General features: G+C 45.3%; 1 protein-coding gene across 1 annotated transcript in view; it reads left to right on the plus strand.

Moving 5' to 3' along the window:
* RABEP1 (rabaptin, RAB GTPase binding effector protein 1) overlaps positions 1-13,260 on the plus strand; it is an 88,631-nt gene extending 75,371 nt beyond the window's left edge. Inside the window, exons 14-18 of the mRNA XM_060259504.1 lie at positions 2,121-2,310; positions 4,721-4,776; positions 6,656-6,754; positions 7,675-7,791; positions 10,204-13,260. Coding sequence (XP_060115487.1) covers positions 2,121-2,310; positions 4,721-4,776; positions 6,656-6,754; positions 7,675-7,791; positions 10,204-10,305 — 564 coding nt within the window. The 3' untranslated portion in view covers positions 10,306-13,260. The remainder of the gene's footprint in view (positions 1-2,120; positions 2,311-4,720; positions 4,777-6,655; positions 6,755-7,674; positions 7,792-10,203) is intronic.
* The last annotated feature ends 10 nt before the right edge of the window (positions 13,261-13,270 follow it).

Below are 13,270 nucleotides of genomic sequence, written 5' to 3' on the forward strand. Positions count from 1 at the left end.
CAGATTTCATTCAAAATGCATATGCGACCTTTCAGATTATCCAAACCAGTATACAGAAATCACTTAAAGGAAGCCAGTGCCTTCTACAAAATATAAAGCTTGCCCAAACTGGTTCCTAGCTTGTTACTAAGTAACTAATCAACAGCTTGCAGTAACCTGTTTCAGGCCTTAGGAAATGATATCTTGCCGCTGCACATTCCAGATGGAGGGAGAAACATAAGAGAAACCGTGCTGGATCAGGCCAGTCACCCATCCAGTCCAACACTCAGTATCACACAGAGGCCAAAACCCAGATGCCATCAGGAGGTCCACCAGTGGGGCCAGAACTCCAGAAGCCTTATATCTTGTGGCTTATAGTAACTGATGGACCTCTGCTTCATATGGTTATCCAGTCCCTGCTTGAAACTGCCTGTGCTTGTAGCCACCACCACTCCCTCGGCAGTGATTTCCCCTTGTCAGTTATTCTTTGAGTGAAGAAGTACTGCCTTTTATTGGTTCTAAGCCTGCTGCTCATCAATTTCATAGAGTGCCCATGAGTTTTATGTTGTGGGAAAGGGAGAAAAGTACTTCTTTCTCTATGTCCCACGCAGGGATCAGAGCAGTCTGCCCTCAGCTCTGTGCCTTGTCCCAAGCTGTCTTTTAATACTGTCCCCAAAAGAGGATTCCCTTCCCCTCCCTCCCGGCCAGCATTTTAACTGTGGCTTTCAACCCTACTCCCCCTACACTGTAGGGCCTACAGTATTATCTGTGTCATTTGGCCCTTCTCATTGATAATAGGTACTGCTGTTTTAATGCAGTAAAGGCTCAGGTGGGGGGCTGTGGCTCAATGGAAGAGCATCCTCTTTGCACCCAGGTTGTCCTGCGTCCAGTCCCTGGCATCTCTAGTTAATAAAGGACCATGTGGGAGGTGAAATGGAAGGCCTCTCCTGGGACCCTGCAAAGCTTCTACCAGTCAGAGTAAATAATACTGACCTTGATGGGCCAAGGGTCTGATTTCAGCAAAAGGCATCTTTGTGCACTGCTTGAAGTTTTGGTCTTTTGCATTTATGAACTGTTACAGAGATCACTGCTGTTTTTAATGGCCTCTATGTTGTGGCAATTCCTTTTTATTGCTAATTGCCTTTTATTGTATGTATTGCATTTTATCGCCAAGCACCCTCAGGTGACTCCTTCAGAGAGTGCATTTTAAACTATAAAACAAAATATATAGGTAAATAAGGAATCTGTGATTGACTTCCCTGGTGTTCGGTTTAGTTCTACTAGCAGTGAGAGGGCTTGATACACATTGAGGCTGTGGCTCCTCCGGTGAAGGAGGTGTGTGCTTCCCTCGTGCCATTTCCCCCTTCCATCAAAACAAATGGACACTGACTTGGTTAGCCCAGGCGAGCCCGATCTCATAAGATCTTGGAAGCTAAGCAGGGTTATCTGCTTAGCTTATTTGGATGGGAGACAGCCAAGGAATGCCCTGGTCGTGATGCGGAGGCAGGCAATGACAAACTGCCTCTGACGTTCTCTTGCCTTGGAAACCTTACAGGTGACTTGGTCGCAAAAAACAACGAAGAAAAAAGACTGGTACTATTCTGCATTATGCCTGTCTCCCCTTGCTCTTTCACCATCGTCTTCTAAAACAGTTAGGTGGGGGGGCAATTCTGATTTGGAAAGCGGTGCTGGGCAGATAACCCCCTTTTGTAATTGCCACAACCCCCATTTATATTGGACTTCGTGTTGCTCTTATTTCGCTTACATCTTCAGATCTCAGATGTAGTGTACATTTAAGCAGTGTAATGATGTCCCCCCCCCTGTTAAAGTGGCAGAACAAAGGAAAGATGCACTAAAATCTGTTTTAACAGGACCAAAGTGAGTGCATTGTGTGACGTGTAGGATCCTGAACTGACTCTGTGTGCAGGGAGGACTCATGGAGAAGTGTATGTTTTGTGTTTAGAAGGTCGGGGGTTCAGTCCAGTGCACCTGCAGTTCTAGATACTGGGAAAGACTCCTCTCTGCTTGACACTCTGAAAAGGTGGTGCCAGTCCTAATAGACAGTATGGAGACGGATGTCCCAGTAGTGTGACTTGAAATTCGGTGCTTATTTTAAACCCCGCTGTCAATCTTCCTTTCAGGAACTTCGTGAACTGGTCCTCAAATACCGTGAAGATATCATTAGTGTACGGACAGCCGCAGATCACCTCGAAGAAAAACTGAAGGCGGAAATTTTGTTCCTGAAAGAACAGATTCAAGCTGAGCAGTGCTTTAAAGAGAACATAGAAGAGACGCTGCAGCTAGAAATAGAGAACTGCAAAGAGGAGATAGGTGAGAAGGGACAAGTTTGGAGCCTGGGGAGGGAGACAAACTCATGTAGTGGCGCTGGCCAAGAAACTTGTCTTAAGCTGGAGGTCAGCAGATAAATGTACAAATCCTGGTTGCTTGCAGTCACTACCAGCATCCTGCATGAATAATTTTATTTATTTTTATTTACTTAATTTGTACCCTGCCTTTCTCCCAAAGGTGGCTTACCTCCTTCTGTTCTCCATTTTACTCTCACAACAACCCTGTGAGGTAGGTTAGGCTTCCATGGCAAAAGTAGGGATCTGAACCTGGATCTCCCAAGTACAACACTCTTGTGGTACTTTCTAAGCGTCCCCCTTGATAACTCTTACAACAGCCCTGTATCGTAAGACATTGTCAGCTTTGCCAGGTTTCATTCTAACTCTTGATATGCTTTCTGGAAACACGAGGTTGGATCCTGACTGAACTTTCCATCAGTGGGACAAAACTTCCCCTCCCTCTTCACCCCCACTTCCTCCACAGCCCACTGACCTTCACAAAGGACTGCTGCTAGGGATGACATGAGCAGGGGTCTGCCGTGGGCAGGAGGAGCTGGTGGAAATTGCCAGTTTAGTTTGAAGCCAGCCTGTTAGTTTTGAAACATTCTCTGTGTTTTTAGGACACTAGAAGTCTGCAGCTGAAGAACTGGCTGATTAGGTGTAAGATGATATACCCAGTTCGGTTCCTGCCTCCTCTTTCCCTCGCTTTCTTCCCCTCCCCAGTGGACCCCTCGCTATTGCTGCTTGGCTCTTTTAGGTTTTCAGCTTACAGTTCTCTAATAAAGTAGGCATGCAGCAGATTCAAGCCCCTTTTGCTTCACTTGTCTAACTCTTCTGTGGCTACTTCCACTATTCCATTTCTCATGTTTCCTCTCTCTCAGTCCACCACAACCTATCTTTGCTCACCTTTCAGGTGAGGCGCCCCAACTCTTGGCTTCCCAGCCTCCTGGAATCTGTTCCCATTGCTCAGTCTACTCCACAAAGCTCCTTTTGTTCCCAGAGCCTATGTCAGGTTTCCAGCCAAACTTTCCTCTTCCCTCATTGAAGCAGAAAACTTTTTTAAAAAATCAGCCAGTTGTAATGTGTGTCAGCAGTTTATGACATCCTGTTGGCTTAGCCCAGGGGTGGCCAAACTGCAGCTCGGGAGCCACGTGTGGCTCTTTCACGCATATTGTGTGGCTCTCGAAAGCCCCCACTGCCTCATTGGCGAGCTTGGAGAAGGCATTTAAAGTCTCTTTAAATCACTTTGCCAAGCCAGTCAGAGGCTTGGAGAATGCTTTTAGAGTTAAAATCGTTTTCTTTCTCCTTTCCCTCCCTCCCTCCTCCCCTCATCTGTTTGCCTCCCTTCCTTCCTTGTGGCTATCAAACATCTGATGTTCATGTCTTGCAGCTCTCAAACATCTGACATTTATTCTGTGTGGCTCTTAGGTTAAGCAAGTTTGGCCACCCCTGGTTTAGCCTGTCAGTGTCAGAACACTGTCAGTTTTCTTGACCGGTCGAATACACATTTTAGAATCAAAGGTGGATCCTCATGTTTTCACAGCACATGATATTTTATTTTAGTAAGGGGAAGTGGAGGAGCCAGTCTGTTCCCTGGCTCACATCTCTGCTCTGATTGGCACAAAAATATGTGGTTGATATGCTATGGAAGGATTGGAGGAGTCTACCTTTTGTACAATGTGTGAAGCAGCCTTGGTGTGCAGAATTCCATGTTTATGATTGAGAGCTCATCCTATGAACAGTGTATTGGGTCTGAAGTGAGAAAGTTCTGGAGACTTGCTTAATGATCTTGGTGAAGCACCTTTCACTCAGCCCTGATAACCATTTTGAAGACATGGAATGTTACAGTGCTTTCTAAGCACTGGAGAGCCAGTTTGGTGTAGAGGTTAAGTGTGCGGACTCTTATCTGGGAGAACCGGGTTTGATTCCCCACTCCTCCACTTGCACCTGCTAGCATGGCTGTGGGTCAGCCATAGCTCTGGCAGAGGTTGTCCTTGAAAGGGCAGCTGCTGCATGAGCCCTCTCCAGCCCCACCCACCTCACAGGGTGTCTGTTGTGGGGGAGGAAGGTAAAGGAGATTGTGAGCCACTCTGAGACTCTTCGGAGTGGAGGGTGGGATATAAATCCAATATCTTCTTCTTCTAAGCAGTTACACCCTTCTAAGCCCATTGACTTCAATGCTCAAGATAGCCCCTTTAGATGGCACAAAGCTGTTACGGGTTTCTCTTTCTTATGAGTGCTAAAGATCTTGAAGGATATATGCCTGAATGAGTAACAGCTTGTGTGTTATCCCTCTCTGTGCAGCAAATGCAAACCGCATGAAGCCTGTAAACTGAGAAAGAGATTTTAAAATCCAAACCCCATAGTACTATAGATATCTTCCTCATCTCTTGCAGCTGCCGCTTCCAGTCTAAAAGCAGAACTGGAGAGGATAAAAGCAGAAAAGGAACAGGTAAGAATTTGATTTGGATGCCTTTAGGGCTGCGCAATGCGTTTCTGTCCACCAGGACTTTGGGCATTCCCAGGAACTGCATATCATGTGGCGAGGCCCTTAGCCACGGAGCATCCCACAACCAAGAGAGTAAGAGGAAAGCTTGAAGAGCAGAGGTGAAAAGGAAAATCCCCTGCTGTTGTGGCTTCTAGTGGCCTCTGGCAAAGAACTCTCAAAGTCACAGCCACTGAGAACTGCAGAATACAGCTGAATTTCCTTAGTAGGCTCAGTGTGTGTGTGTGTGTGTGTGTGTCTTGACAGAGTAAGGACTCTTTCATAAGCTCAACTTTATATATGACTAATGCTTAGAGGGACAAGAGGAGTGTGAGACTGAGAAACAGTTACTGTTCTACCCCTGTCCTTTTTCAGTAAAGCATATTTATGTTTAGAAAATCTTTCCATTGTGAAGAAACACTGAAAGCGGCTTATAGAAAGAAGCCCGCTTGAAATCCACCAGAGAAAGGGCTTTCTCCGTTATGGCCCCTACATGGTGGAATCAGCTGCCGGAGGAGGTGAGGGTCCTGCGGGACCTTGTTCAGTTCCGCAGGGCCTGTAAGACGACCCTCTTTCGGCTAGCCTACACCTAGCTAAGATGAGAACTCAATGTAGCTTGGCCAGACGTCTGTTCTATATGTAATTGGAATGTTTACTGGTTTTTAAGGTTTTAACTGTTTTAAATGTTTAATTGTTTATATATTTAAAATTGTTTAATTTTTATGTTTGACCAATTTCTGGAAGCCGCCCTGAGCTACTTGTGGGAAGGGCGGGATACAAATCATGAATAAATAAATAAAATAAAAAATAAATAGTGAGAGCGGATAACATCAAATAAAAACCTCCATCAGACAGTAGTATATATTGTGGTACCCATAAGGGATCAGAAAATCTGACCATCTAAGGACAACACAGTAAAATGGCTAAATTTGGTTGGCCTCAGTGTGAGACAGGATGCTGGACTAGAGGGACCATTGGTCTGATCCAGCAGAGCTCTTATGTTCTTAGGTCCCAGTCAATTCACGTGGGTGGGCGGGGGATCATCTTACAGGTATTTGAAGCCCAGATTGTTGAAGGCTTTAAAGGCTGAATTTGACCTGGAGGCAAATTAAAAGTCAGGGCAACTGATAAAGCACAGGAGTTTCACAGCAATGAGTGTGTGTTGTCAAGTCGCAGCTGACTTCTGATGACCCTGCAGAGTTTTCAAGGTGAGAAATGAACAGAGGTGGTTTTTCCCAGTGCCTGTGCAACAAGTCTGGACTTCCTCGGTGGTCTCCATCCAAGTACTAACCCTGGCCAACCCTGGCTTAGGTTCCAAGGTCTGACAAGCTAAGGCTAGCCCAGGTCATCAAGGTTGGGGCCTTCACTGCAATATGGTCCCGTCAAGATTCTAACCATGGTGCTGTGCGTGAGTTGAAGTTTCCAGACAGTCCTTCAAGGCAGCCCTACGCAGAGTGTGTTTCAGCAGTGGTCCCTCTAAGCTGAGTCAAGTGTGAGCTAGCTCAGTTTTTTAGCCTCCGGTTCACACATTTTTGTCTGAGCTCAGGAATTTATGCAGCAGCCAGATCATTCACTCACAGCTTTAATGCCAGTAGCTCACGAAGTGGAATTTTTGCTCATAAGACTCCACAGCTTGGAAAGGGAGCACTGTGTTTCAGTTGTCTAATCTGGAAGTGACTAGAGCATGTATGGTGGTGCCCAGGTCTGCTGCTGAGGCCAGGGTTTTTTTTTTTTCAGACAGCCTTTCCTTCTAGTTTTAGGAGAGCAAAAAGAAAGGTTGGGGTATACAGAGTTAGTTGTGCAGTTTCTGAGCCCCTCTCAAACTCCCTGCTTCTGGCTTTCACAGCTGGAGACCACCTTGCAGGAAAAGATGCAACAATTGGAAAGCTTGCAAGAAAGGAGAAATCAACTTGAAGAGCAGTTGAAGAAGGAAATAGCCGCAAAGGTAAGCTATTAACGATGCCAAATGATTCAGGGTGACAAAGTCTAATGCATTCCAGATGGTAAGGTGGATTCACTAAAGCAGTGCTTGTTGAAGCAAAAAATCGTGACTTTATGAATGTCCTGATGAGAGTTCTGCAGTGGCTCTGGTTACCTGGGAAAAGAGATCCGCAGGTTATATCTCAATGAAAATGTTAATTTAATATGCTGAGGTAATTCAAGAGGGCACAGAGTTCATGTTGGAATTATTTTGAGAGTGTGTGCTAAGGAGGGACATGATAGAGGTTTCTAAAACTGTGTAGAAAGACTGGATAGAGGTTTTTCTGGTAAAACGATACTGATTTCTGCACACTTTTTTGATAGAACTTGCTATTTATAAAATCTGTTTCTATGAGATCTGGTGATGTTCCCTGGCTCTGATGCCTTTGAGAGCGGGCAAGACAAAATTCAGGAGGTTATTCCTTTCGTTAGCCATGATCTCTAAATGGAACCTCTATATTCAGAAACAATGTATCTCTGAATACCAGTTTCTGTGAGGGTGTGCTGCAAATAAGGGGGAAGTTACTGTTTTCACACCCTGCTTATGGAGTTTCATGAAACATCAATCCAGCTACTGTTCAAAACAACTTGTGGATCTTGATGAACTCTTAGTCTCTTCTAGGCTGTGTGGCTCATATGCAGCTTTGTGACCACCGTATGTAGGGAGACACATGAAATAGTGTTGTGGAACTGGAGAAATGGGTGAAGGCAAGGCTCGCGGCATTAACTAACAGTCAAACTGAGGTATAAAAATGTATTGAGAGAACTGAGAGAATTATCTCTACCCGTGTGGTCAGTTACTGACATTCTAACATGCTTTGACCATCAAAACCATGTTGCAGTGCAGGTGATGCATGATAAAAGTCTTTTTTGTTTTAAATCTAGGCCCATCTGGAGCAGCTGATGTTTGAAGATAAGAACAAAGCTCAGCGGCTGCAGACAGAGCTGGATGTCAGCGAGCAAGTGCAGAGAGACTTTGTAAAGCTTTCTCAAACCCTTCAGGTAAGGGACCCGGCCAGTGAACTTACCAAGATCAGGGTAGCAGAGTGGGCCACACTACATCTAAGAAGAAGAGATTGGATGTATGCCCCACCCACCCTTCACTTGGGAGTCTCAGAGCAGCTTACAATCGCCTTCCCTCCCCCTAACAGACACCCTGTGAGGTAGGTGGAGCTGAGAGAGCTCTCTGAGGACTGCTGTTGAGAGAACAAGCTCTGCCAGAGTTATGACTGACCCAACAGCATGTGGAGGAGTGGGGGAATCAAACCCAGTTCTCTCAAAGAAGAGTCGGCACACTTAACCACTACACCAAACTGGCTCTAAGGCAGGGCTCTTGAGCACAGAGATGGCGGTGGATGCGTCAGTTTGGATTTTGTAGAATCATAGCATGACATTGCAGTGGATTGATAGGAGCAGCTTTGCTTTGTTGTTGTACCTGCCCTTGACTGCTGCAAGGCTAGGGTGAAAGCAGCCCTTTTGATAGCAAAGCAGACAACAGAGCGAAATTAAAAAGCTGCCACCACACTTTTGGCTCCAGGCAATGTTTGAGAATATTTGGCTACGGTCTAGTAATTGTGTGGCAGTTGATAATAGTCAAACAGTGTGGCAGCTTTAAGCCAAAGAATTGCTTTGTGCTCGGCTAGCCTTTCCCCACTTGCAGTATTCCTCTGGCTACCTGACACATTGCCTGATACACTGTTCTTTCCCCTTCATCCAATCTCTTGCTCTTGCCAGTGCATTCAGTTCCCCTGGTCTGCCTTTTGGCTTCACAACAGCTGTGTCTGTCAGTTTGGCCTTGGCTTTTTCAGCAAGCACAGGTCAGAGGTCTGCTTTGAAGTTACAGGCCATTTGGTCTTTGTAAGAGCTTGGGAAATGCAGGGCTGGGAGAATCGGCACGCATAAGCAGCTTTTGTAGGTTCATCCACTAGCATTTCAATGAGTTAAAAATTCCTGTTTGAAGCATCACTTGAGATGCAGGATGGTGGTCCTGGGGCCTTCAGGTGGTAAAGACGGGTCTGCAGAAAACTGGTGTAGGGTTGATATATCCCCATTTGGATGTTTTTCATGCTAGTTGTCAAATATGAGAAACCTGAGTCAATTCAGAGTTTACATTGAAGACATAAAACTTTTAGAGTAATGAAGTCTGCTTGTTAACGCGGTTCTGAATTGGCATTCAAGCCAGTGGAGACCATTTCTATACACACATCAAGCTGTCGTCTACTGAATCAGACCCGTGGTCCATCAGAGTCAGTATTATCTGCTCAAACTGGCAGCAGCTCTCCAAGGGCGGAGGTCTTTCACATCACCCACTGCCTGCTTTTTCTACATGGAGATGCCAGGGATGGAACCTGGGGCCTTCTGCATATAAAGCAGAAGTTCTTCGGCTGAACCACAGCCCCTTCCCTGATTTTTTTTTTAAAATACAAGAGATTAGGTCTTCTGTAGCAGTCCCTTGGAGCATTCTTTTTGCCCTGGCTTTGGGTTGCTAGATGTCTTAGAAAACCCCTCTACTCCTGTGATCAGTGTGTGCCTGAGATGGCTTGAGTCGAGGTGATGGGGAAGAACCCAAGCTCCACACTCTTCGTTGCATGACTCTGGGACACTCATGTTGCTCCGAGCTCCTTCAAGGAAAGGCAGAATAAAGAACTGAGCTGCTGAAAGCCACCCTGGTCCCCCAGACAGATACTTCTGAAGCAACCCAAACATACCGAATCAATATAACTTGCTCACTTCCATGGGTCCCCAGGATTTTCTCCCCCTTGTCCACTCCCTTCCACAGCCCTGGATAAAAATCCGATAGAAGTGTCTGCATTAACAGATAACGTTTAAATAAGTGTGCCAATTACCAAAAAGGGTTTTTGAAGATAATTTACGATTGATTAAATGAAAGCTGCCACTCGCTATCAAAAGAAAAGACCTTGAAAAATATGAACATATGAAGCTGCCTTATACCGAATCAGACCCTTGGTCCATCAAAGTCAGTATTGTCTTCTCAGACTGGCAGCGGCTCTCCAGGGTCTCAAGATGAGGTTTTTCACACCTATTTGCCTGGACCCTTTTTTGGAGATGCCGGGGATTGAACCTGGGACCTTCTCCTTCCCAAGCAGATGCTCTACCACTGAGCCACCATCCCTCCCCAATAATAAAAAGGTGGTTTGTTAAAGTCAGCCCCACACATTTAAAATTTGCATCTATTCAGTAAATTCCTCCCACGTAGTAACGTAATCAACTACAGCTTTATTTGATGGGCTTAGTGATTTTGTAAATCTGCAGACCAGCAGAAAACATCCTGTGGGCCTTCGAAGTCTCTCTGAAAGCCACAGCCCATTCCCAGCGCTTGTGAATGTAGTTCTGAAAGCCCTTCTGATGGGGCACATGCAGGCTGCCACTCATCCCCCCCTTGTTTTCATTCAGGTGCAGTTGGAGCGGATCCGGCAAGCAGATTCCCTGGAGAGAATCCGAGCGATCCTCAATGACACAAAACTGACAGACATTAATCAACTTCCTGAAACATGACGCCCTCAGGAGCGGGGCTCTAAGGCTGCATTTTTTGGGTGTTTTTTTTTTTTAAAAAACCCTCATCTTTATAGCAAAACATTAATTATTATTTAACTCTAACTGAAAGAGTGGAAGAGGACATGGGGGAGCAGTGGCCCAGGCTTTGTTTCTGGAAGGGGAGAAGGTTTAGCGTGGGGAGCAAGAAATCGGTCAGAGAGAGAGATGTGCAGGACACTGGAGGGTATCAAAAAAGTCTGACCTCATTCAAAGCTAAGTAATACTCACCATATCTTTCCCCTTTCCTTAACCTAACACACTTCTCTTTCTCTCCTCTCCTTCCCCTGCCCAGTAAAGAAACATATTACTGTTACGGAAGTAGCTGCCGGAGACCGTGCTTCCCTCCGTCCCCTTAAAATATTTTTGAGCGAAGCCGTTGAAGTCTGCTCTCCTCTCTCCATCCCAGCTCACACCCCCCACCCCTACCCGTGACTGATCACACTGTATTTAGCTAGATGGCAAACAGGAAGAATGGGGTATACTGTGCTGTATAAATATTTTATATTAAAATATGGATTTATTTGCAGGACACTGGATCTAGGTTGGGTTCTGTAGCTCAGTGCTTGTTTTGTACCTGGTACATTGATGTGGTTGTTTGTTTGGAAGAGCTCAGTTGCCCTTGGAGACAGAATGAAGGAGAAGGGTGCAAATGACAAAAGGAACTTAATCCATAAAGAGAAACCAGCATTGGATCTGGGGAAACGTTTTCTTAAGAAGACCTGGGTTAGTTTGTTTGCTGTAAAACAGGAAATGCACATTTCAAACAAAATCATCCATCTTCGACAAGTGGTGCTTTCAGCCGGCGACTCGTGTTCTAGCTGAGCTGAGCCCTCTGGCCCTTTGCCCAAAGCACATTCCTCTTTCTAGTCACACCGGGGGTTGCATGTAAAGCATTTCCATTCACCCCAGCCTGAGTGGTACATTCTTGAGCCCACAGGATTGTGTTCCAGTGAAAGCTGGTGACTCTGTACGGATTTTTTAAAATGAGACTTGTGTGAAAGAAAGGATGGGTGGGGCCTTGGTGCATGACCCAGGGCAGTGCTTGTTGCACTCCTATCCTCACAACTAGCTGAACAGCGGCCGTGCATTGCTGCTGGTGTGCTTTTTACAGAGGGAGCTGTGGCTGTGAAAACATTGGCCTGCATGTTGCCCCCCCTACCCCCCACTTTCCGTTTTCCTGCCAACCCCAAACCCGGCCATGCATCCTTCACACTGATTTTCTGAAGACTGAGTCTAGTGGAGCGCATGGGGCCTCCCTTGTCAATCATGTTGAGGATCTTTGGATCCTTGCCCAAGCAACTGTTGAGCAAAATTCCATTTTGTACGTCTTATTAATGTAAACAGGAGAGAATTCTCTTTGAACACTTGTGTTTGGCAAAGGGGCCTCGATTTAGCTGGATCTTCTTGGGCTTGGACATCTTTGGCTTTTCAACCGCAGAAGTTCTTTAGGTGTCCCCCCCACACACACTTTTTTTTTTGTAAGAGATTTTTTTCTGCATAGAACCTAGTATAATCCTCATAATTGCAAGCAGTCAGAACAGAATGAATTAGGATCAAATTGCTGGAATCCACCCTCTCTTTATAGCTGCTAGTGAAGGGGGGGGGGGGAGTATAGCAGTAACTATAAAACCAAAATAACAAGGTGAGGAAATCTGTTAGTTGTGAAGAACACTTGGGTAGTTTGTTCACATTAAAGATCAGAAAACAGGTAACTTACTCTAACGCATTGCTTCCACAAGGTTTTTTTTTAAACTCAATTACCTGGGGGGGGGGGGGGGTTCTGTAATGAATTTCCAGTTGTTGAAAGCCATTGGAAGCCAACTTCTGTCCTTACATCATATTCCTTTTGACGCTTCAGCGCTGCTAAATCGTTAAATTGATGGAGGAGCAAAGGGTGGGTGTAGAAACTCCCATGTGTCTCCTGTGAAGTGCCAGCAGCTTTATTTAACCACTTGGGGCTAAAACTAAGTTGATTGAGTCTGGTTAGTAGGGAACTGGCCATACAGAATAGAATGAGAGCAGACTACATCTTATGAATACAGGAACGGCTGCGGTGGCACTGGGGACTCCAGTTACTGCTTAGTAGCTAAACTCTTATCCACTCTAACCTGAAACCCCAGGACTGAGAGGGGAAATAGAGCAGCAAAGTTAGATTGAAAAGCATTTGGGGGTCTTACATTCTGGCAACAGAGCTTGATGACATAATAAATGCAGGAGTCTAGACTGGTTATAGATATGCAGGCTGAAGAATATTCACAGCTATTCCAAAAGGGGAGTATTCTGCTTGGAGTATGATTAACTTTCAAAGTGAAACGTGGGCTTAAATTAATTATGGACTTGAGTCACATTTCCATTAAAAGACTTAATTTGTACCATCCAGCTTTACAGCTCCAGCAATTGACTGTAACTACCACAACGTAGAGTAAAAACACAGCAACCCTTCCTGATCAAGGACCACGGGCCTGTGTGCAAAATGTACTGGAGGGGAAAGCCTGCAAGTTTTAACTCTGTTCTATATACTTGTACAGTCGATATGTGCAAAAAAAAAAAGAATCTTACAGCATGTCTGTGACCTTGTTATTGCTAACAGTTAACTGTACCCCTTCCTTTACTTCAGTGGTCTGCCTATATCTTCTTTCAAGAGGAGAAAGGGAACTCGCCTATCTAGTCCTGTTAGGGTTTGTTTGGGGGTTTTCCCTCCCGCAAAATAATAAAAATCAGCCTGTTACAGTCCAAACTGAACTGTTTGGAACCAATTCTGCATTCCGATGAACCAAGCTGCTGGTGTCCTGTGAAACTGTGGATGTAGAACTCTCCTGTCTACTGAATTCAAAAATGTAACCATTCGTTAACTGTATTGGAGGTGTATCCTTAAGAAAGTGTTCCAAATTAAAGGAGGAAAAAAGCTAACGACAAGTATGCATCT

Source organism: Heteronotia binoei, chromosome 18, assembly GCF_032191835.1.
Source record: "Heteronotia binoei isolate CCM8104 ecotype False Entrance Well chromosome 18, APGP_CSIRO_Hbin_v1, whole genome shotgun sequence".
Taxonomy (NCBI): domain Eukaryota; kingdom Metazoa; phylum Chordata; class Lepidosauria; order Squamata; family Gekkonidae; genus Heteronotia; species Heteronotia binoei.